General features: G+C 31.8%; 2 protein-coding genes across 9 annotated transcripts; both read right to left on the bottom strand.

Annotated features, from left to right (window-relative positions):
* Positions 1–2532: 2532 nt before the first annotated feature.
* LOC106762555 (THO complex subunit 1) lies at positions 2533–16471 on the bottom strand. 6 transcript variants are annotated; one of them, XM_014646533.2, is made up of 22 exons: positions 16316–16471; positions 16108–16168; positions 15412–15495; positions 14032–14106; positions 13114–13204; positions 12193–12338; positions 12007–12078; positions 10808–10880; positions 10172–10237; positions 10030–10076; positions 9269–9340; positions 9029–9154; positions 8864–8929; positions 8741–8782; positions 7643–7759; positions 7445–7527; positions 6689–6755; positions 5740–5811; positions 5515–5565; positions 4013–4072; positions 3784–3933; positions 2533–3058 (listed from the first exon to the last, which is right to left on the bottom strand). In XM_014646533.2, exons 2-22 carry the CDS (start codon positions 16108–16110, stop codon positions 2807–2809), a joined length of 1815 nt encoding a protein of 604 aa, XP_014502019.1. In that variant the 5' UTR covers positions 16111–16168; positions 16316–16471; the 3' UTR covers positions 2533–2806. The 6 variants fall into 6 exon arrangements, with proteins under 6 accessions (XP_014502019.1, XP_022636916.1, XP_014502018.1 ...); XM_022781195.1 differs by having other exon boundaries at positions 16108–16217; XM_014646532.2 differs by having other exon boundaries at positions 16312–16471.
* A 1328-nt stretch (positions 16472–17799) lies between these two features.
* Positions 17800–23297, bottom strand: LOC106761155 (probable DNA replication complex GINS protein PSF1). Of its 3 annotated transcripts, XM_014644670.2 has the most exons (8): positions 23071–23297; positions 22823–22938; positions 20610–20712; positions 19202–19269; positions 18917–19030; positions 18649–18811; positions 18078–18230; positions 17801–17992 (listed from the first exon to the last, which is right to left on the bottom strand). In XM_014644670.2, the coding sequence occupies exons 3-8, from the start codon at positions 20682–20684 to the stop codon at positions 17966–17968; spliced, it is 600 nt and encodes a 199-aa protein (XP_014500156.1). In that variant the 5' UTR covers positions 20685–20712; positions 22823–22938; positions 23071–23297; the 3' UTR covers positions 17801–17965. The 3 variants fall into 3 exon arrangements, with proteins under 3 accessions (XP_022636918.1, XP_014500156.1, XP_022636919.1); XM_022781197.1 differs by lacking the exons at positions 22823–22938; positions 23071–23297 and adding an exon at positions 20791–20809 and having other exon boundaries at positions 17800–17992; XM_022781198.1 differs by lacking the exon at positions 20610–20712 and having other exon boundaries at positions 17802–17992; positions 23071–23296.
* Positions 23298–25664: the final 2367 nt, after the last annotated feature.

A 25664-nucleotide genomic window follows, 5' to 3' on the forward strand; every position in this document is an offset into this window, starting at 1 on the left:
TATCATGATTTTATTTCTACCGATTTGATGTTCTTAAAATATGAGTGTTTGGTTTGATTTGTTATATTAAGTAAACACTTATTTCCATTCTAATAAGTTATTCATCAATGACTATATTGATAGACTACACATTAGTTTAGAGAAAAAAACAAGAATAAAAGTTTATATAAAAAATAGATTAAAGCTAAAGAAATTATAATTAATATAAACCATGGTAGAAAAATATAAATATATTGTTAAATTTTTACATCAAAGATAACTTTTATTTTTTCATTAGAAACATCAAATAAAGTAAAGCTAAATTTTATAAACACCAACTAAAAATTAACACCAAATTAAAGAATTAATGAACATAAAATTGTTTGTCATCAACTATTGCATTCAATATTATGATATGCACAATCTTTAAACACACAAAAAGAAGAATTTTTAAGTATGTTCATTGAAAAAGTATTAGAATAATTAATATTCATTATTAAAATAGTTAAATTATTCATAAAAATATTCTAAATTTTAACTACTAACCTGTTTAAGAAAGACTCATACAGATTCATGATAAGAGATGCACAAAAAGCTTGAAACAAAAAGAGGGTTTATAAATTTATAATGTTGATTTATTATTATAGAGTGATTTTGCATGAATTTTAGGACAGGTCATAAAAAAATCATGAAAAAAATAGATTAATAATGAGTAATTCATGCTATAAATATTTCAATTTTTTTTATCTTAAAATTGCATTATGTTCGAGATTACAATAAGATGAAAATAGTATGGGTTAAAGAATTTAAGAAAACAAACCAAAAAAAAAAAACTAGTTTATTTTATTGTAATTAAAATTAAAAATACTAAAATTTAAAGTTATGAAAAAGCATGTATTTCAAATTGAAGTTTTATTTTGAAATAATTACTCTAATTTGAGTTTATTTGATATATTTTTTTTTCAAATATAAATTTTATTTTTCTGTTATATTGAATTACATTTGTTTTTATATTAAGTGAATGTTGTCAATGGATATTAATTATTACTTTCAACCAATACCCTACATTTACCATAAATTAAATTAGTATAAGAAAAGTATAACATAATTAACAACAACAAAAAATAATAAGCTATAAAAATTATTCTTAAAGGGAAAATAAGTAGTTGAATTTATTGTCCACACTTAATTTGGATTTGAACAACACTCCAATATTGAAAAGAGAAGGTCTAAGAAAAAAAAAATATTAAGTTAAGGGTGATAGGTACCTAATTGATGAAACAAATAATTCTCCAAAATTATTGCAAGAATAATCAAACAAAACTATGTATACAGCCTAATCAATATAAAAAGTGAATACTGATTTATGTCCTTATGGGTTGGATGAAAATAGTTATAAAACTCAAAATTTAATATAAGAAAAGTTTTATTCGACCAAAATCTTAGCATCTCATTTTTTAAGTAACAATTCGATTTAAGAAAATCTTTAAAAAAAAATACATATTTTAAATCTAAATTTAGTTTGCTTAAAGTTATGTGAATATATATAAACCTATTTTCATCTGATATTAAATTTTCGATGATAGGAAAAAAATTGGCAAGCCAACCCTCTACTCAACAGCTCAGCAGGCCGAGTTATAAATGTCAATTGGTTTTCAATTGGTCTGTCAACCTGCCTCAAGCCCTTTTTGACAGAACAAAGTTGGGCCGGGCTTAAGCAGAAATTAACCTGATTTATGACCTCAATTTGCAATAAAGATGCTTTAACACTAATGAGTTGTGAATAAATTCATATTATTAGAAGATATCATCTTCAACCTTAAATTTTAAGAAAATAAATACATGAGTTCTGCGATATATATTGTCCATCTTACTCATTTAGAATCAATATAAAACTTCTAATTCATCTTAAATTTGACTCTAATACCATGGTTAGATTTCATAATAACATCATAATCCACAATAACAACTTAAGAATCCACAACTATAATAAACTATAATAAAAGATGTAAAAGAGAAACAAAATAAACAACATAATTTTACTACAGAAAAGAAAATCATATAACTCTCTATCTCCAAGAAAAAAAATAACAGTATTGAAAAAGGGAAAAACAATTACAAGCAAAAACTTTAAGAAAAATATTAATTTTCTCTCAATTTTTTTTTCAAGCACCAAAACAATAAAAAAAATAAAAGAAAAGGAAGAGATTTTGATTTGTTGAACTAAGAAAACACTGTTTCTTTTATAACAAAAATTAAGCATCAAAGTAAATTCTCTTCAAAACTTCTCTTCCCACAAAGAACACATTTTGCATACAACTGTCATTTTATTTTGTCTTCTGGATTCTTCGTTCCCTCCATCTCAATTCTCTTTTGAAAATGTTAATTTTGTTTCCCCCCTCTTTCCCCATTAAATTCCTCCATCTCAATTAATAAAGTAATTTAATCCCTAATAATAATAGATAGATATATTTTATTGTCTCACATTTCACACCTCACCTCAGGAACTCAAATCCCACAATTTGATGTTTGACATATAAAACCAGTTTCAAGTGTTGATTGCACAGAGAATACTAATGAAAAACTCAGATTTACAATATTTCATTCCTCTTTTGAGCCATATTCATTTGAGAGAACCATTTTCAAATGACATTCAAACCAAAAGTCTACATAATGTCCTTCCTAATATCGAAGAATTAAAACAGCAAGTGTATTTAACTTGGCCAGGTGGTTAATGTTGTAGCTATCTTTGTCCAAAAAACATGATGCCAACATCACTCGCAATGTTCATCATCCTTAACATGTCGACCTGCAAACTTGCCTGGCCTCAGCCAACGGTATCTAAATCAACATCTGCATCTGTCTCACCATCTATGATTCCAGCCTCAACTTCAGCATCTGCTTCTAATTGGCCGGCTTCCTGTCCTACATCAGTGTCTGAGCTATGCTTCTGAAGTTCTTCAGGTGTTGGGGTTCCACCTTGAGTACCAGGGACACTGGCACCATCAAATTCCATAGGCGTTGCTGTGTTATCTGTTCGAATGCCATCCCCATCCATCTCAGTTGCAGTTGTGGCAATCTATATTATTTTAAGAGAGAAGAAAAAAATGCATGAGCTAAAGTGATTTCAGGAACTCCTTTTAAGCATTGGATTTGTTACTACAGATGCAGAATAAAGACAAAAAGAGAAGAGTTGAGACTAAAAAATGATGTATTACAATGTTTTGGTGTATTTGACGTGTCATAAAACACCGCACTAATAATTATTACTAATTATGATCCTAACAAATTAAGGAAACAAATCCTAAAGAATATTGTAAGATACAATAATATAATTTTTTATATTTTCATATATTCTAACACTCCTCCCAAACTTTAAGCTTGCTACAAATAAAACCTTTTAAATAAAAGCAATCAAACAGTATATATGTTATATTCATCATACTCGTTCTTAGTTTCTCTCTTCTCAACATGATACATGAACTAGAGCGATACCATCTTCCGTGACATGTTTTGTCACTAATCCTTTCAAAAAGGCTTGTGTGACACAAGAAAACCAACAAATTAGAATATGCTTAATTCCTAATGCATTAATCTCTGACGTTAAAAGTGAATTGCCACCAACCTTAAATATGTTAGTTGAACTATAAAGAAATATAGCAAAACAGAAATTATCGAATTACCACACAACCAACTAGCACCAATTTGAACCGCCCAATTCTACAGTACTCTATAACATGGTATTTCTCTTTAGCTGATGTAATTGAAAAAGAAAAATGGAAAGGTGGATCTGAATCAACAAACCTGATTTTCCTCAACTTGATGTGCAGAGCCTTTTGTTTCTTCCTTTTTGCTACGTTTACTTCTGTCGTTTGGTTTAGCTTGGTATTTAGATCGGACATCTGGTGGCAAAAGCTCTAGTGGGACAACCCCTTCAATGCCATGATCAGTAAACTGCAACCAAAATCTGACTTTCACACAACCTAAAATAATAAACATACTAAATTGCACATTAAAAAAAAATCACTGTTACCTTAGAAAACCCCTCCAAGTCTTGTCGAGCAGCAAGCCGGAGACCTTTCCAACAATAAACCTGAATTGAAAAGAAAATAGAATTTTTAAGATGCATATTTTCAAGTTAAAGGCTAAAACCATCAGACAATAAATGTGCACCTACAAAATTGGGAAGAATTCTTCTGTTTAAATTCTACTCTATTACATTTTGCTATGTATGCGGCTGTTTTGAGACTTTGGTTGCAATAAAATGCCCATATTTTAAATGAAAATTGTTTCTTTTCAGACTCACTATAAGGATGAAGTTGTGATGCCCCCTTTATGATCAAAGGGAGTTTCACAAGGATGTCTTTACTCTCTGAAGGATAATTGAAGAGCTCTTTCGTTTTAATTTTCTGTTTTTCCACTGGCTTTGCTTTATTCTTTCTTTTTCTTTTATATTCCTGAAACAGAGAACACTCCTTACTTTGTTTATTTACATTTCTTTTTCAGATAAAATTTATTAGAAGATTTTTTTTAATGCTTTTCAAGCTATACAACTTAACAACATAACGAACACGACTAATCTAAACGATTTGCTACTGGGTCCAAGTTACTTTACAGATGAAAATTTGAAGATATTTAATAACCTTAAGTTCCACTCTTAATATCACATTCATGGTGACCAAGGTTGTCAACATCTTGGTTTGGATTTTATGATTTTTTAATACAACAAGCAACTCTCATTACAGTCACTAGTGTTAGTGAGATCAGGGTCGTATCATAGAGCAAGGGCATAAGTGGTTGAAAAAGGTGACTATGCATGAGGAGGCAAGCTAGCATTTAAGTGCTTGACCAAATAATTGGCGGAAAAATGCCCCACTCAAACTCATTTGTTTCGTCACGTCCAAAAAATCAACCCCGGAGAGCATGCATGAAACGAAAAAAAGGTCAAGGACGAAAGATGATTTTGCCCACGTGTGGTTATTTCTACTACTGAAGTCGAAGCTTGGAAGAGTTGATAATAGTCATCTCACACCCTAATTTATGGAAGATGTTTTACATAGTTTATGCTCTAGTCAAATTAATAAGTTGTCAAATGGCTAAGTGCTCTAGAAAATCTAGTTAGATAAGTGGATGATAGTTCCTTCTCTGCCTTTTCATTTCATCCTTGCAGCGATTATATCTCCACTTTCCATACCATTGAGCCATGGGTACTATAGACAACAGAGACACTGGAGCAATAGATAGCAGCCAGACGTGTCTTTTCGTAAAATAAGTATTAAGTAGTTTTGGACAGGCTTATATATTCTGCTGTCTTCACTATTCTTCCGAGTGCTGTTTCAATTGTCAAGGGAGTTTTCATTTCTAATATGAAGAGAGAATAGACAGTCTAGCAGCATTATTAATCTCCTTGTTCTTTATCACTTTTTATTGTTGAAGTTTTTGAGGATACCAAATTCTCAAATTTTTACTTTCCTTATTTTTCTTAAATAAAACTTCTTTTTCATCCAAAAAAAAAAAATTAATTAGAGGATTTACCCTGTTATTCTTGTGATGATATTCAGCTTCTATTCCAGCGGAGGGGTCCATCTGTAATTTCAAAAATGTAAAACAATTTTGATATTCAGTAAAATGGGAAAGGGGGGAAGGATAGGAACTGAACATCAAATTATGAGGAAAATTCATAACAACCAGTCTGGAAATATTATTGAAGACAGGAAGGGAAAATCAAGATGCTAACTGCAGAAGAATATGCAAGCTTACATCTTCAGCCAAGGGTTTCCAGTACTCCATAATTGAAGGTGTTTGAACTCGTTGAGGATCAGTTAAAGCATTCTGATTATAAAAAAAATTGATAAATAGAAAAAATCAACACAATGGAAATAAAGAAATGTCTTTACCATGGAAAAGAAAACCAAGTAAAACATCAATGCAAACACAAAAGATAATTCATTTTAAGATTCTCATTCAGAACAACCCACTCACACGCTAAGAAATTTAATATAAAATGCCCAAAATTCTAGCTTCTCAAGATGAGACATAAAGCATGTCTAACAAATCAATTGAAATATAAAACAATTCTAATCCATAGATAATCTAATAATAACAGTTATAACTATAGAAATAAAAAGGTGGTCCTATATAAGAAGGAATATAAATATGCATTATTAGGAAATTTTTTATTTTTTCCCCTATCATATCTTTGTGATTAGAGGATATCAAATCTCCTCTATTTATCGTATTGATTAATTTTTCTCTAGAATAAATAAAGCACCCATGCTATCTCAGTAATACGTCAACTCCTTATTTCTCTCTCCTAGAGTTTAAGAATAATCTATACTGACAAGGTTACCAAATTGAGGATTCAAATCATGAATCGCCAAGCAAAGTTTAAATTGTGAATCATAATGTGTGTCAAATAATAATATTTAGAGATAATGAAAATTACTTCAAATATATGAGAGATGCTTCATTTCCATCAGCTAGGTTTGAAATGAATGAATTGTCATTAGAAAAGGGGAATATCTATACAGATTGTGATGAGCCTAAAAATTCAAAAATACAACCAGGGGCAAAACCACTTTGATTATAAAGTACAGAATATCATGACAATATCTAAATCACCCTACGTTTAGCATCCACAATCATCAACTTCCGTAGAAAGACATTTCCGGTTGACAACTAGTCACAATCTCTGTACAGAGTAACCTACCGGATTTTGATCTGCCCATTTCCATAACTGGGATAACTCTTTATTTCCCAGTCTCCATCTTGGCCTACTGAACACAGAACATGGTAAGCGGGACAATGATAGCATTGTGAAAAGAATCAGTATAAATTAGTAGCATAATAATAACAACAATGATAATAATAAAATAATCGACAGTGGCTTATGGTCAGATTTTTGTTTTCTAAATAAAAAGAATCTCACATGCCTGTCATTTTAGCCTAGTTGTATCCTGTCCACTTGTCACCTCTACACAGAAGTGGTTTTCTTTGTTGTGAGCAATATATATTTTGTTTATCTTCTACCCAGAAGTATATTTTAAATTGACATGTACTTTACCCAGTGTTAACCTATGACCTTCAAAGATTTACAGAGTTCAGTCCCATTGCAGCTCTAAAGTAAACATTGACAGGTGTTTTTCCCCCACAAAAGAAGTGTTATTTACTTCTTGCAGTCAACTAGTAACGTTGAAAATGCCGTCAGTAGTGGAAGTGTATATTGCATGTAACCACTTTGCTGTGTTTCAATTACTCAGACATAAACTTCCCAAATTTAAAATGTCACTCAATTGGTTGTTTACTGCAACTTCCATGTATAGATAACTAGTTTTTAATTAATAAACAATGACCTTAAGAAATTAAGGAAATAATTTTTTTTATCTCCTTCGAGATTCTAAAATAGTTCTATTCTATAATCTTAAACCAATATCACATGCCAAACATTTTTGGTCAACAGCCATACCGCTTCTTGGATCCCTCTGGTACTGCTTTCTTATCTATAGGTTGCTTTTCATATGGCAAGCAGCCATCACGCTTCCACCACACCTAAAAAGTACAGAATAGGATTATATTAAGCTAAATTCTAAATATAATCTTCACGTTTAATGGTAAAAGGCAATCAAGTGTTTATAGGGAGGAAGGGCTAAAGGAAGATGCTTACCCAATTCTTTTCTCGTTCCAATATATGCTCAATTTTGTGAAGAAACTCTGACCCTTTTGGTGGTGTCAGTTCAAGAAGTTTTTTAACACGTTCCTCGCATGATATGATCTCTTCTTTCTGAATTAAATAAGAAAATATGCAGTTCAAGGTTAGATTAGATGTAAACAATTGTACTTCAATCAAAACAGTTTCTAACAATACATTTAAAGGAAAACAAGCAGTCTTGAAAACAAATAACAAGGTAAGAGAAAGTTCCTCTTTCCAAGAAGACCAATTCATTTTTCCAGAAAATGGCAGGAAAGCAAGCAAACAATAACAAAGCATGTCTGTTTGAAATACAAATTTATATCAATCTAATAACATGATGGAGGATACTAATGTCCTAAAGAAATTAGCCATAAACTAATGCCAACAGCATCTTGATACTGCTACTGTCAAAGAAAACTACGTATTGAAATTGAATAAAAAATGGAAAACTAATACAAACATGAAACCCTGGATATAAAGAGAGAATGAAAATAAACTCAGCATGCTTAAGCTAGGTCAACCACATACTCCTGATCATGATTCCGTAATATATTTTCACTAAGTTATGTTTGATTTTCTTTCACAATCTAAGGTACCAAGGTGGACATTTTATTCAAGCTTTAAAATGCTAGTTCAAAGATCTAAAGGGAGTTTGGAAAGGCCATTGCGCCCACAAACATTTATACATATTATAATTTGCATAGAGATCGGAATTCCCTTTTTCAAATTAATAATTTTCTCTTTGTTTACTTTATAGTACACTTTAATAGCACAAAGAGGATTCCTATGCTCCTATTTTGTGCTATTATGAAATGTATTGCCAGTAGGATTCTAGCAAGGAAGGACAAACCTTCAATTATAAAGGCATGAAATAAATCTAGACATAACAGGTTCTAGTAATTTAAGAGGAACAGTATGGAACATGAATAGCAAAGCAATGATAGCAAATAGTGAGCACTCAGAAAGAGATGCAGAAGGCACTCCGATAGATAGTCATAATATGTATACAACTGTGAAGACAATTTAGTATATATTGCATAATCTAAAGAAATCAAGGTAGGCAGCACTGACCATGCTTTCAGATGGCAAATCCTTGTCACCTTTTCCAGGGGCCTAAATGCAAATGAAGTTGAAACCATAAACTAATATAGATTGTGTTTAATACATCACAAAGACATTAATTTTTTAAATTACCTTCAAGTAATCAAATAATATAAGACACTGTACAAGAACGTGACGTCGAAAACTTGGATCCTTTAACTATTTAGCATTCCACCACCAAAAAGGAACAAAAGAATGAGGTGATCATGAGTCAAGACAAGAACATCTGAACTAAAATTGAACAGTCAAACTGCTTACCTCTAGACCCATTAGTTTGCTGCTTGTAAGATATTTTATACTAAAATTAACCGCCTCTTCCTCCAAATTATTAGCATCTCCTTCTTCATCAGTCAAAGGTTGTGCTTCAAATGTATTTAATACAACCTTTTATCCAACAAAATATCAGAGGTAAAAATGCAAGAACTGCAGCAATATCATATTCAAGAAAAAAATTGCATATATACATACACAAACAAGAACTATGATGTAAATATTTACCGACAAACTAGATGTGAATTTCTGCCACTTTATCGGAGCATGACTTACGGAAGCAGGGTTAGAAAAAAATTCCTACATCAAAGAAAATAAGACTGATCAAACACACATTTTAAGCCTCTTTCTGAAATAAAAAGTAGCCAAAATGGTATACACTGGCTTTAATATGAGAACTATTCGTTAGAAAATTTTCCATTTAAAGACCATGAGGAAACAATGCATTTCATCCACCTGTTTAACTTTTTTAAAATAAAATTCAAGCTACTAATTATATGATTGTCTAATATATTATCAAAGTATTTCTCCAAAGAAGTAACCATATTGTAAGTTTAACAGATACAAGGACCATCTTGAATTTCAGATTTTGTCAAGATAAAATAATTTTTTGAAGAAATTGAAAAAAATAAATAAATAAAGAATAGGAATTCTCCTACCAGCAAAAGTGAAAAAAATTGTAGGCATATCAAGTCCCTTTGAATGTGTAACAAATAAACCCATTATAGATGACACAAGGAGATAAGTATCAAAATATGGTACAAAGAGCGCATAAGAATTAAAGGCCTCCTCTCTCAATGATTAGATTGAAGGAAGTTGTAAATGCAGTTTATAAGTTGATGATTTAATTTTATTAATGATAAAACATATTATAAATGTTATTGAGAAACAAATCGAATAAGTACTGTAAGTGAGACAAGATTCAATGTAAGAAAATGGAAGAGACCACTTTTCCAACTTCAAGAACTAAAATTGCAATGAAGACCCACCTGAAGTCCCCAAAAAGTCTGATAAAAATTGAAATCAATGCATATGCCTGAAAAGTGAGGAAAAAGAAATTATTAGCTGGAAAGAAAAATTAAACCTTACTTGTATTAATAAGAATGTATTAAAAATGGAATTAAAATATACCTTCCAAAGGTTCTTTTTCAAATTTTGTTTCGTTTGATGTGTTGAAAACTCCTTTGATATTTAGAGCTGCAAATGTTTATCAAAACCATCAAAGTGACAAAGGATTCAGGAAAAGGAAATTGACACCAAATGTGAATATAGTCTTACATTAGGAATGTTCACTTGGTCGGATAACTCGACGACTCAATATTTCAACTCAAAATAGATTGGATTGAGTTTTCTCAGTGATTGGGTCAACCCCGACCCAACACAAAACCCATCCCAACCAGACTAAAACTATTAAGCAATAATAATAATAATATAACAATTATTCAATTTAGTCCATTATTCTATTAACTGAATGTGGGCTTATGAAATATTAAATTTCAATTGTTCAAATATTAAATAATATAGTCTACTTTTTAAAAAAGTTATTCTAAAACATGTTTTCAAATTGCAAATTTTAGCAATTTTTTTTTCAAAGTGTGATCCAATTGACCCAACTTTGTCAAGGATGGGTTGGACTACGTGAAATAAAAAAAAAAATGCAGAAATCCGACCAAACCCAATGCAATATTTTTTACTGAACAGGGTGATACATTGGTAACTAACCAACGAGAACCGACCCATGTACACACCTAGTTTACATAATTATACCTGACCGCTCTGATAATGGAAAGAAATGAGCTAAAAACATGAGAATTCTTCCACAAAAGACCACGTCATTTGCCTATAACATAAAAAAACAACACATCTAATTACAGCTGTCATCAGAAAAACCAAATACAGTAATTTCTTCACACATAAATATGGATCCTCTGCAATCCTGACTTAAAACAATACTTATTCAATACTATAAAGCCCACGACAATACTTATTCAAAAACCAAACATGACTTTACTTACAACACAGATCTTGAAATCCCACTGGAAGCACTTCATAGCTGGAATAAATGGATATTGGTAAGAAGTGAACTTTAAGTCTAACTCAACCTTACAACACTGGTTTGTAAGGTGAAGTTTGAATTCACTTACATAACTTATCTTTAGTTGATGTGGGACTTCTACCAGTTACAAAAGAAAGTGGATCACCACCACCCATAATGGTGTGAATTCAGCCTTAGCACCCCCTCCCCACAAAAGGGAAACAGTAGCAATGTTCAATTTTTAAAGAATCCAATGAGTTAATTGCTAACTAACTGATTTAATAACCCAGTGTAGAGGTTAATAGTTTCCAAAATAGAAATATTTTTTACCAAAACACCTTGTTCTAATTTTTTTCCAAAATGGACATCATATTTCTTTGCTTTCAAGGATTTAAACTGCATACTGCATCATATGATGGTATGCATATAACAAATTCATCAAGCAAATATCCTCATTAGCCCCTAAATATGCATACAATACAAGTCACCATTCACCGAGAGGTGAACATGAACAACAAAAAAGAAAAAAAGCAGAAACGTAGAAGAGACAAAAAGGGCCATTGATGTTGAAACATAGAAGAAGCGGGAATAATAAAATCTCTTTGTTACAGCTATTTTACTATAAAACAACTTTTTTAAGAAAATACTCACTTTTAAAGGTTTTTCACACCTTAAAGTTTTCCAAAATAATTAGAATTTGAAAAGAATCTAAAATCTAATTAAAATGATTCTCATAAAACTTACCAATTTCTTTAAAGTGAATTTGGTGATTGTAAACAATGATAATTAGATTCTACTCTTTTATAAATGTCTCCAAAACCAAATTACTAAATTATTTTAAATCAAAATACCTTTTTTTTATCTGTAACAAAGAGCTCATAATTTACTACAGCAATTTTTTTATTAGACCATGTACTTGTGCTAAATGTACCTTTGACAGACGTCGAAGAAGTTGATTGCAGGTTCTCAGCATCACAAGTTTTCCTCGAGCAAAAAGTTCATGCTGTAAGTCACACAGACACAACAGTTCCTGAGTAAGACAGGCCATGATATGGTACTTATGCTATAAATAGTTAATAGACAAGCACAAAGAGCTAAAAACAACTGAGAAATATACTTTGCCCAATATGTCTTGTTTACTCTCTATATAGCCAAAAATATCTTTGCAGTTTTTCATTGTAGACATTTCTGTCAAGTCTTCCAATAGCTGAAAAATCATTCCACCTTCAATGTGGTCTTTCTCACACAGATATAGTACAATATCTGAAAAGTGAACTCGAAACACAGCATGAGTAGGAGAGGAACACAAAACTTTGCATACAATTAAAACACAACTAAAACTCATTATAGCTTTTTTGGAGAGACCAAACGAGCAGGTTCTCAACTATGCAGAGCTGGTTAGAGGATGAGAAATCCACAACAAAGAGAAGGGAAAAGGCACAAAGAAAGACAAAAAACATAAACTCCTAAAACTAGTCAATTTTGCAGCTCTCCCAGTCTTGTTGCGAATTCAAAATAATTTTAGAAGTGCTAACAAGTACATATAAAGTTGGCATTAACACATACAAAATAATTGGAAATCAGTTTAATGTAGTTATAAAGAATGCCAATCACAAAAGACATTACTCTGCACAAAATAACTACTTGAATATACAATCAAACAAGTTGTCTTCTTTATTTTTTTTTCTCAAATTTTTTTATCACAAAATTCATTAATATTGTTGAATGTGTGTGTGTGGCAATATTAGTCACAAGTTTTACATATACTAAATTGTATACATGTAACACAACAAATAATATGCTTAGTCCTAAGTTTTCTTCCTGGTTTATGGCCATAGTTTCCACATAATTTTCTAGTATTGTTCCTTTTACGATATTTATATTACATATGTGCTTTATAAATTTCAATAAATGCTCTAGTCAAAAAATAAAATTTCTTGTATAAGAGCAAAATATACACTACATCAAAATTATAAGAACAATTGAATGTAAAGAACCGAAAAAGAATGTTTTCTGAAAAGTGGAATGGTGCATATACCAAGGAGGCGAGGAATGTATCCCTGAGTAGTTCCACTAGAATCAATGGATTGCCCAAATTGCATTATTTTCTCAGAAGATGCTGCTGCTGACTGAAGCATAGGCACAAGAAAAATAATTCAGATCATAAACAGACATACCCAAGGCAATAATGAAACAGAGAAAGGAAAATAAGCAAGAGAAGCATTGGATAGACTCAATTCTTAAATTATGTTTCTTAGAACACTCTTTTGGCTTAGTTATCTAGATAACACTCCATAAGGTACAACTCTTAACATTTGAATGCAAGGAAAAAGAGTAGTAGAAATACTTGGTCCAGTTTTTGCTGACCATATTTACTGGTCTTGGATACAGTTGGGTGCATATGGGTGTAACATAGCTCACTGAAATAAGCAATTGTTTTGGGAATAAAGTATTTGTTTGTCTTGCATGCAGTAGAAAGCACATTGTCTCACAAACATGTTTGGTAATTGTATTAGTATAAATGTGAGAATAAGGATAAATATGGGAATAAGGACTTTTTTTGTGTAACAAACAGTCCAGGGAATTAGTAAATTCCAATATTCTCAGTCTAAATGTCCTGTTTTTTTCCATCACTTGCTTGAACTCTTGTTTTCTAACAAGCATAACACTTTTTAGTTCTTGTGAATTTGACTAATGCAATAAAGTCCCTGTGTAAAATGAAATTAAATTAAAGTGCAGCTCCTGTACATATCAAGCATAAAACCATGCAATAGAGGAGGGGGAGGGGAGAGGGCGGCAATCCTAGAAAGCACCATTTATGATTGATGCACGGCAGTAACATTCTCAATGGTATTTTACAAGGAATCCTTGTTCTAGAATTAGATTATTGCTATAATTCAACAAGGACAGAAAAAACAAATGATGAATTATGAATAAGTGCAACAGTTAGATATACCACAAACTCCTGAAGCAGCATACGTAAAATATTTTCTAGGAATTGATTCTCATCTTGGACCAACTTCGTTTGTTTCTGTTGCACACAAATGAATCAGCCGTTAACAAAATCACATGAAAACTACCACAAAGAAAACCTCAGGCAAGCGTTATCAATCAGTTACCATGCAAACATAATGGAAATGGAATATCGGACAGACAATGTAAGTCATCAAAAAAGCTGATTTTATACTAGAGCGAGAGATAAGACATACACCATGAAGAATGAGTCTTCCAGAAGAACTCTCAAGATTTCCAAAATAATTAAAAAAGTTATATTTTAAATTCTTTTATATCACAAAAAATTCATTATGGAACCAAAAAAAAAAACAAATTTAAGATTTTGAAATGAGATCTACAGCTACCACAACCTAAAACCCTTCCACAATCAACAAAGTAGTTAATAGTAAGTGCACTATCATGGTATCCTACTCATCCCATCCTCGGAACTGTGTCACACTGTGCACGGCTATGATGGCAGAGAGGCATCATTAAATGTTGCCATCCTGCCTGTTTGTGGCCTGCTGTTTTCAAATTGCCTCTGCTTGAGTGTTGTTTCAAGCTTGGCCAGGGGGCAGGGGAATTGACACTGGAAAATCACATAGGTTCTTTAAGTTGGCCTTTTCCAGTTCCCCTTACATTAGTTCATGCGTCCCTCCAACTGCAAGCACAGTCACTATTGAACAGTTACTCCTCCACCAGTTTCCATCGCTGCCCACAACATTGCCATGCAGCTCGTTTCTGACAAATATCTAGTATGTTCAGGCTCTATTTTCACCAGTTTACAGAGATCCACCTCTCTCCAACGAATTCCCAGCTATTCACCACTTTGTGACCCACCCATTGCCATTTCAACCAAGTATATACTTCTTTCTTCTCTATTCGGTCCCCAATCTCTCTAAAAAGTTGGAACAACAATGACTTCTCTTTAACTTTGGGTATTTCTTTGTTTACTTTTCAGCATATATACATGTTTAGCGTACTTCATGTATAAGGTTCACAGTTCAAAATAGTGGTCATACTACTATCCTACTATAGCATTTTTTTGGCTTGGTTGCTCCACGTCACTATTTGGGGGTGGACTACTACGAATCAACAGTTCCTCCATTCTTTTCTAACAGCGCCTTAAATTCAAATATCATCCTTTTCTGTACCTTTCAGATATCACCCAACCTGGCAACTATCACTGCCCACTCGGCAAGAACCCAAAGAAATCAAACTAATAGACGCAAACAAATTCCAATAAGCACCACCACCACCTCTAAGGTAACTCCAGGAATAAAGTGCCCAAACCATTACCATGTACGGCATAGGAGTCAAATTTTCAAAAGAGTACTCATACCTGAGGCTTTATTATTTCTTGGACTGTCTTCAAAGCAAAATTTTCAGGTGGCCCAGGCTGTAGTATGGCCCTTTTGAATACCTCCTGAGTACAACAAACCAGAAAAAACAACCAATGAAATTGAAAAAAATTAAGACAAAATAATTATAGGGGAAAAAACAAAAACCTAACTGCATTAAAAAATTTTAAAACTCAACAAAAGGTAGCTCAGTCATAATTTATTTCTAGTTTGATACTATAACTCTATAAGATTCAATAAAGAAAACATCCAGTTGCATCACACAATATAGCAGCTAAATAAAGAATACACAGAAAGGCTGCTAGAATCCCTTGCTATTGCTATTGAATCCGGTGCTGAAGCTCGAAATCGAAAGAAGTTAGGTTAGTGGCACTTATTTTTTCAAGCTTGAACTACGGGGCAGACTAGCGGAATGGAAGTTACATCCATACGGGCTACGCCTGTAAACCCTGTTGTCTTAGGCTGTTACCAAATCCCCTTTTCATATGAGTAACTATCCAATTCCATAACAGAAAGAGATGGGACTAGAGCTTTTGGCTTTCTTCCTTCACTTCAATCAAGGATTGCTGCTAGAAGGGCTCTTGCCCATGTCTAATGCCTTATTCTATTTTATGAAGAAGAAAAGCTGGTGCTATAATCAGACACTGGAAAAAAGTGAACACTAAAACAAAGCTTACCATGAAGTTTGAATACAAGTTCCCTTTTTTTTCTACTGAACCGAAAAACCTTCGACAATAACTGGGAAAAGAAAGAAAAATTACAGGAGCACGGCACCGCTTTTGTTATTCTGCAGAATATATAACATAAAAAAGGAATAAATAAACGACATTTTCATTCAGATAAAGCTTGGAAAATGGAACGCGGAAGGTAGAGGCACTCACTCACGTAAAGATATATAATTTCAACAATACAAACTTTGGACATACACCGCTCAGAACTGGGATTGATCACTGCAACTGAGTAACTGCAAATCCAAATTCACACAACACAACCTTTGAATTTGAACTGAATTATGTGTTATGTCTTTCGGATTTAGTCTCAGAACCAACAAGTCCTTTCTACCCAGGTAAACCCTTAATACGGGTCGGGTTCTGACCCAAAAAACTCAATCCGAAAGTCCATCTTAACTTTAGAAATTTTATAATTTTTTAGAAAATTTAAATACATTTTATTTAAATTGAGAAATTTGGATGATGATACACAAACACTCCACCTCTTACATAACACCCTTCTAGTATTAATAAAATAATACTTTTATTTTAAAATATAAGATAATTTAGAATAAGTTAACTAGATAATTTAAAATAAATTAACTAAATTTATTCTAAAACAATTATATATATATATATATATATATATAAGATACATTTTAATAATATATTTGACGAAGTTCTCTTTTTAAAGTAAATTATTTCAATTTGATTTTCTAAAAAATCTATTGTACATTTTTTTTGTCAAATATAACTTTGATTTCTATATTATATTGAATTACACTTATTTGTATAATAAGTGGACGTTATCGATGAATATTAATGAATAATTCAAATCAATAGGTTAAATTTGTGCTTAACTAAATAAAAATAAGAAAATAAATACCCTAAACTTAAAAAAAAAAAAAAAAGTTGATCATGTTTTATTATTTTAAAATAGAAATACAAAAAAGTACAAGTTGAAATAGAAGAGGTGCTTTGTATAATTAAAAAAAAAAAAAAAATTGTACTTGAGTCTATTCTTTTAAAACAAAGTTCTTCTCTTAATTTAAAAAAGTCCTTAAAAATTAAAACTATTAAATAATCAGATCTTCGTAGTATTTTGGATGAAAATAGATAAACAAACGTGAAGAAGCTTCATAAATAAACAAACGTGGATTTTGAATTAAAAAGACCGTTGCAGTATAAATTTTTAAAATGTTATATTCTGTTTTAGAATATTATAGTTAAGTAAACAACTAACATAGTTAATATATTTAAATAAAGTGATTAAGTGAGTAAGTAGTAAATAATTAAATATCACAACATTATATAAACATTTTCTATATTAAAAAAATTATATACATGAGTTATACGCATATTTTATAATTAAAAACATATTATAAACTATGCAATTCAAAATATACTTTATATTTTTTTAATTTTATAATTCTAAACGAAAAACGTAATTTAGTACATGTATAAATTTTTAAATTTCACGTTATGAAATCTAAATATTCTATATTACATAATCGATAGTACATTTTCAAATTATATAATGTAGGATGCATTTATAAATTACGTAATCTAAAAATATATTTCAATCTCGAATTATGTAATTTAAAAGCATTTCGAATTATTATTCAAAATGCATTTTTGCATTAGTATAATTCAAAATACATTTTTTTTTTAATTTGGAAATATATTTTAAAACATAAATAAATGAAGTTTTGATCCATTTTCTTAATCTAAATTAAAAAAAAAAAATTGAAAATATTACATAATCCATATCAACTTTGGAATGGCCTTCTGACATACATATCCTCTGGGTAAAAAGTCTACAAGGTCAACCAGATAGTTCCTCCATTTGGCCCTGTTGATATTTCAGAAAACAGGAAAAATTAGATTGCATTTCAAACCATAATGCTATCTAAATCTTTAGGTGCAAGACACTTAACCCGTGAGATAAATTGCTCAGCATCAGTTCGCTTCAGAAGATGCATTGAATGGCAAGCAAAATTTGCAGTCTTATCATCACTAAGCAGAATGCCGTCTCCAATGTCATCAAGAACCCTTACTTTGATGTAAGGATCTTTTGGTGGTACCATATCCTATTAAAATGCAGATTTTATGAGTAAAAACATAGTACTTTACGGCATGGTTAGAATCCAGATTCATGAATCGTTGAACAATTTCTTGAATGGGAAATCATAATTGTGTATTGAATTATAAGATTCAAATACAATGAAAAATCACTTTAAATATATCATATAGATGATATGTAGTCTTCGACATAATTTAAACTGGAAATTGATCAAAACAGCTTTAACAGAAATCATACAAAATAAAACTAGTAGTTTATGTAAGTTTGTGAAGTTTTTATTTTAGAAAAATATAAACAAATCTTAGAAACTATGGTCATGCACATGTGTAACTGAACTCTGTATATCTCTTATATGTGTATTCATGTGGATGTGCTCCTGTGTGTGTGGAAAAACAGAATTAAAGCGGGGGAGAGGGAGAGGTTACCACAGTCAGATCAATCATCACTTTCGACATATAATATTTCAATGCTGCAGAATGCTTCTTGAAATATTCTCCCTCCGCATGAGAAAGCTTCTCTTCAATTTCTTGAGGAAGCACATGCCCTATCTTCCATAATAAGTTCCGTATAATTTCTGCTCGATTGTACCTACATAGAGACAACTTATAGAATCTCAGAATGCAAATAGATTACAAAATACAGTAACAACAATAACTATGCTCGATGGTAAATAGCATTTCAAGAGATACTTACACATAAGCCATTAGGCAACGTTTATTTCGGACTAAAGTAAGATGATGGATAAGAGCTCCGTAATAATCTGCATTTCTTACTGTTTGGATATCCAAACGTTCTTCCTCCATCTTCCTGTTTACATAGAACAGCACATGCACAAATGGGATAAGATAATGCAATGAAAAGTGATGTTCAAGCAAAAATAGAATGCGAGTTCATCATCCCTTGCTTAGTATGAAATAGCACCCTCCACTGTAGAAAAGGGGGACACAAAAAAGAAACAGGACAACACATTGATGTTACCTTATCAGGGACTGCAGTTCAAGAAGATGTTGACTGCATTCTGCAACTACTTGTTGAACCAAGTCACTCTACAAGATTATTGGTTTAATGATTAACAAAAGTATGCACATAGCCATAACAATATAATGTAGGTACTGAGTTACAAACCCACGGGAAAATATCTATGATAGATAAATAAGTGTAAAGAAAATCAAGGAATCAAATAGCAGTATCATACATAAAAAATATTTCATCAAGGATGATTATGTCATAGACTGAAACTTAATGACTCCCAATAGACCAAAATAATTTCTGACCCACTGGAAAATATGATAGATAAATAAGAGTAGAGGAAATCAAGGAATCAATTAGCAGTATCATACATAAAAGACACTTCATCAAGGACGGTGATGTCATAGACTGAAACATAATGACTCCCAATAGACCAAAATAATTTCTGACAGCAACTAGGGTAGCTTCTCCAAACCCTTTTACTCCCCTTCAGAGTGGGCTAGGGTGGGGGTGGAGAGATGTGTGAAAATGATAGAAAGGATTAAATGATTAAGAAATTTAAAAAGGGACCTAACACAAGCAGTGAATGAATTTAAGAAAAAAGATTTCATATGTGAAACAGCTACTTTAATTTTGAATCAAAACAAAAAGATCTTATCCATGCAAACAATTTCAATTTTTCATCTTACAACTACTCAAGGTTGTCGACTTGCCATAGCATTCAGAGTTCAATTCAGAGTTTAATTACACTAACCCAAGCCTTTGACACAGCCAGTATTTAAATTGAAAGAAAGTAAAGTAGATCGAGATACTGCCTGGTACAAAGCCAAAGGGAAAACTTAGGAAGAATTAAAACATCTTCGGTTAGGTTAATGCGATACATTCTCGTAACAGAAATTGCCATCACCAAGCATCGGTAACATTGGCTGCCATTACATACAACTACAAATCTTTGGATGCATAAAACTCAAACTTGGTTCATGCAAGCTTTTCTAAATTTATTCCAAAACTTAATAAGAAAATATATCATACACACAAGAGTACCAATTTTAGAATTTGGAGTTAAGGTCAAACTTTATCTGGCAAAACTAGTTAGTAAGGTGAAAACTACCCGAGCTTTATGAGCTCTAGGTATGGTCTGTTAAGTACCTCTAGACAGGTTTATCCAAAGAAACTCTTAAGTCATATCTCTAGTCTACGAAACTAGATCCCTACCTTTGAGACTGCAATTAAAAGCAGCCCACAAAGAAACTCCCACTAAGGCAGACTAGGGGTGTCTGCAATTAAAGCAGCTTTCTAACATACCTGCTGATAGTGTAATGTGTTTTCCACTATACAAGGCGGTTCCAACATAACCCAACAATTGTAGAAAATAAATATAAGAATAACCTACTAAAAAGTGAAGAAGTGGTGTTACATTGAATGACACAAGCTGGCCCTTATCTCCGCTTGCAAATTCTTTCACAAGTTGGCAAGCTGTTCTCCCATACATGTTCAAAGTTCAAACTTCCACTAGAAGCCTAGAAAACAGAAAAGAATAAAATTGACAAGTAATACTGTAACCATCATAAAAATTGTCCGCCGACATAAATGTGTACCAACACTTAGATGGCAGCCAAGCTCATTCACTCATTGACAAGTCACGGTCCAATCAAGGAGTTCAAGCAAGCTACATCATTCAGCAAGCTATCCATACAAAAACATATCATGTTTCTCAACAAAATTTACAAAGTGGGAATGCAAGCCATAAACATCTTCTGTATCATACAATGGCAACAAAAATCAGAATTGCTATCACATTACAAAGCTAAAAAAATGGTACCACTCAATACCATTCAAATAACAGAACATATTTTATACCAATCCAACAAAAATAACAAAATATAAACACATTTTCTGCATTAAAGAAAATTAAATGCCAAAGCAACTCACTGACCTCTGCTTCCTTCACTATGAACTTTTGTCAAATCTCAGTTACCTTAATGATAAAGGAGGTTCCATACAAAATAATGGTGAAGCTGTTCTTCTTTCATGGTTTACCTAAATTCAGTGAACAAATATGTCCATGATGACAATCTAAAGCATATGTTGAAAAGGGTTGGGTTGACAAAACATGCAAGGTGTGCAAAAAGGACACCAGGGCCGACGAAAGGCAAGTAGACAACTTTGGAAGAGATGCTCATGTTGCATGTTTAGAGAAGTTCAAATCATGGAAGTTTTTTACTACATTGTTCTCTTCTTAAAGAACACGTTATCTCATATAGTATATGATATTTAACAGTATGAGAGTATAGTTTTATTTAGCTGGGCACATCACAAACTTTTTTTAATTTTGATTTATGAATTTTATCTGTTAAAGTTTTGGATGTTGGAATGAAGAATTAGGGCAGCCGGAAAGGGATGAAGAGAGAAAAGCATTAATTATAAGATTGAACGGGGGTTGCATAAATGATAGAGGTTAGAAGGGGTGTGATAATTAAGAATAATAGATATGATGAGTGTTGAATTGGGTGACGTGAGAAGCTGTTAATTATAGGAATCTTTACTATCTTTAACAAGGGTTATTAGCTTGGTCAGAATGGATAGAGAGAAATAGACAGAATCTAATGTAGGGCTACAAGAGAAGACAGAGAAAGGTAAAACAAACTCAACAGTAGAAACACGGTTGAGTGTAACTTGTGTTCAATGTTTAAGTGGCAATGCTTTTGTGCTTTTAACAGTGTGAGTTCAAACATCGTATGGTAAAACAGAGAAGTAAATATGGCATGTGATGATGCCAAAAAGAGAAAACGAGTTAGAGAAGAAAACCTCTTAAGCATAACAAAAACAAAGTCCATGGAAAACGTTAATTGGGAACAAATGAAACCTCACATGCTACCAAGAAGTTGAGGTTTATGGATAACAAAGACAACAACACTTCAAAGGTTATGGATAACCTAAAATACTAGTTTTCTGGCCATTGCATTGCATGTCATCAAACCACCCACAAAAAGTCAGTAAAACATATCCACAGTGTCTTTCTCATCCCATGTGTCAAATTATACATTTGATTCATCACTTTAACTCAAAGGATAGCCTCTTTTGCAAGAATGACTGAACACACTAATTCCTTTCTAAATGTAGAGACCCACTAAACTGGGTTTTGTAGCACTCGAAACCATTCAAATACCGTCCCATTCGGTGATGAAAGGTACAAGGAGAAAGAAACAGAGCAGAATATTCAAACAGATTTAAATGTATAGTAACAACAACACATCCCACCAAATTCAGCACATTAATGTCAAATTCAGAGTTAATATCAATTTATTCTAACCCATCAACCCTTAATATTTCATAGTTAGAAGATGGCACAAGACCCATATAGGTAAAACTCAGATTTTATTCACGTCATGTATATAGGCATATTCCAGTGGTTAAAACAACATAATAGTATAATCCATTAAAAAAAATGGTTGATTGAAACAGTCAGTCCAGCAAAGGATTTATCAAAGTACATATCCATGCAATTACACTCACATATTTCATAACAATCAGGAGTTTATATATATATATATATATATATACACATACACACACACACACCAAAGTACATTGTATAGAAAACCAACAAATCGAGGAAAATAAAAACACCTTTTTGTGGTTCCTTCACTAAGGGCCTTCGCAACACCAACTGGTATCTGTCTCAGTCCTTAAAACGCAACAGAACCGCCTCAACCGATGCCTGGTAACAATCCAACAACGTCTTGCTAGACGAACCAAAAATAGGCCAATTAAAAAAAAATCACAAATTAGGGTTCGCGTCTTTGACCCTTTTTCGATTTTATGGATTACTAGCATTAAAGATTACTAAGAAAATGAAGGAAGAAAGGATTACTTACCAGATGAAGGTCTCAGCGTCACCCTCACCAACAGCGACAGCGAAGACCGCCACCGAACCACGGAGGCCCAACGACAGTGTTTGGTGAACGAGATGATTTCGTCAAGGAGGCACAACGAGATTGTCCTGTGTTCGACACGAGATGGGGAAAAAGCTTCGAACAGGGATAACGATTCCAGAGAAGAGAGTTTAAGTGAGGGTTCGAGAAGAGCTGGAGTTAGGTTTCGCGCGCAAAGAGGATATCCATCAATTAATTAAAATATAAAAATTATATTTTAACACACATGGCACTACTCTTCTTTATTTTTTATTTTCTTTTTTTCAAAAAAAAAAATTATAAAAATTTAATCTTTTTAAGACAATGTCATACTATCCTTGCTTTTAAAATATATAAACTGTAATTACACGTCATTTGTGTTTATATATAAACTGTACTGCCAAACATAACACATAAATCCACAAATAAAACACCCACCACGATAGCGTCAATTAATTAAAATATATATTATTATACCTTGGAACTAAAATAATATTATTTAATTTTATTATACATCATCCTAAGAAGATCCACCTACATAACTTCTAAACTGTACAATAAAATACATGCAATTCAAAATAATATAATATTCCATTATACACAAAACTTCCAACCATGCAATTATAATGGAAACTTCTATCAACTATATTACATAACTTCTATTAAATAAATATACAATCTCCAAACCCTAAATTACATTACCCAAAACGCAAAACACAAGAAAAACCAAACCTTGTAATAGACACTGATATTTTGGAATTGTAATTATTAGATGAGAATGAATGGAATCTCCTCTTTTATAGCATGTTGCATCAATCAAACCCTCACACCACATTCTGCCATGCTATAAATACCTTCCTTCCCTCTTTCTCTTCACAAAAATCAAACATAAAAAATTAAATAAAACCCTAACACCTCCCAAAACATTTCATCTTTTCACCATGGCATCCCAACCAATCTCCTCCACCTCCTTCGCCGTCGCTCTCCTTCTCCTGCTTTTCATCGCCGCTTCCTCCGCTGCTACATCTCCGGCCGCCTCACCGTCAAACGGTGTCGGAGTAGTCAGTGGTGCTGCTGGACCAGTCGGTGGTCTTGGAACAGGCGGTGCCGCCGCCGCAAGCGCTGAAACCCCCGAAGCAGCAGAAGCTACAAGAATCGTCGGTTCTTTTGCGAGCTCTGTGGCTGTGATTGGAGTTTCGATTCTGGTGTCAATGCTCGCCATCTTCAACCACTGAATCTGACTTTTCGTTCTATGGTGGATTTCGTGTGACTATAATATTGACTCGTTTCCACTGCTATACATTCATGCTGATTAGATAGAGATAGAGAAAGAAAAAGAGAGAGAAATTTACAAATGTCTACATTAATTTGTTGTAGGTGTTAGTGAGAAACAAAGGATTTATTCAATGTTTAGAAGATATATACATACTCTCCTCTCTCTCTTTGGACGTTAAATGCCTGTAAATTTTGGTTGATCTATTGTAATTTTAAGGATTGATTTTGTTTTTATATTGAATTACGTATTATTCCGTTTTTAAATTACAATATCCAAGTATTAATTATAGTCATTTTTATTATTTATACATTGAATTATGTTTTTTTAATGATTAAAATTATTAGCATTTAGTTCTAGAATGCATATAAGGAGTAGTGGTGAAAAGACAACTCTAATATTTTCATAAAAATATATACGACAAATATGGAGATTTTTAATTCAGTCAGGAGATGTTTGACAACAAATCCTTAAGTATGTTAGGATTCAAGATACACACAAAATATAACTTCAAATATATTTAACTTATTTTCAACCGTGTTCTTATGGTTATGCATGCAGGAAATAATTCAAGTATAATTTCATTTAAATATAAGAAAATATATATATAAATTTATTGTCTTAAGATTTTGAATTAAAAATGTGACAATCTTTTATTTGAGTTGGATTGAAATCACATAAATAGTATCTCCTTAATGAACTCTCACAATAAAGTTCATTAGCAGTATCAAAGCTAATGATTCATCAAGGTAAACACTTAGATCATCATACAATAAAAACAAAAGATAACAATATCATACCCACAACAATAATAATATAAGTAAACATTTTTGGTTAAAAGTTATATATATATATATATATATATATATATATATATATATATATATATTCGTTACCATTTAAGCTTAAGTTAAATTTATAATTAGTAAAATAAAGTTGACGCTCGTAGGATATTATATTATTGATTCTAATTATAAGCATAAGCATTTAATAGTTATATCATCTCATCCAAATCCTTAAACTAATTTAATGCTTACGGAATCTGTTCACGCCGTCATTTTAATTAGATTTTTTGTAAATCCATGGCTATAAAATTTTAGCTTTTTTTTTTAAGTATTAACATGTACACCTTACATTTAATATACTTTTCATAAGTAATTGACTAAATATTCAGTAAACCTTTCTATACATTTTTAATGGGTTAAATATGTTTTTAGTCTCTATATTTTGAAGCGATTTTGGTTTTAGTTCATTTTCAAACTATAGTACAATTTAGTCATTCAAC

The sequence above is a fragment of the Vigna radiata genome, chromosome 5, assembly GCF_000741045.1.
Source record: "Vigna radiata var. radiata cultivar VC1973A chromosome 5, Vradiata_ver6, whole genome shotgun sequence".
Lineage (NCBI taxonomy): Eukaryota > Viridiplantae > Streptophyta > Magnoliopsida > Fabales > Fabaceae > Vigna > Vigna radiata.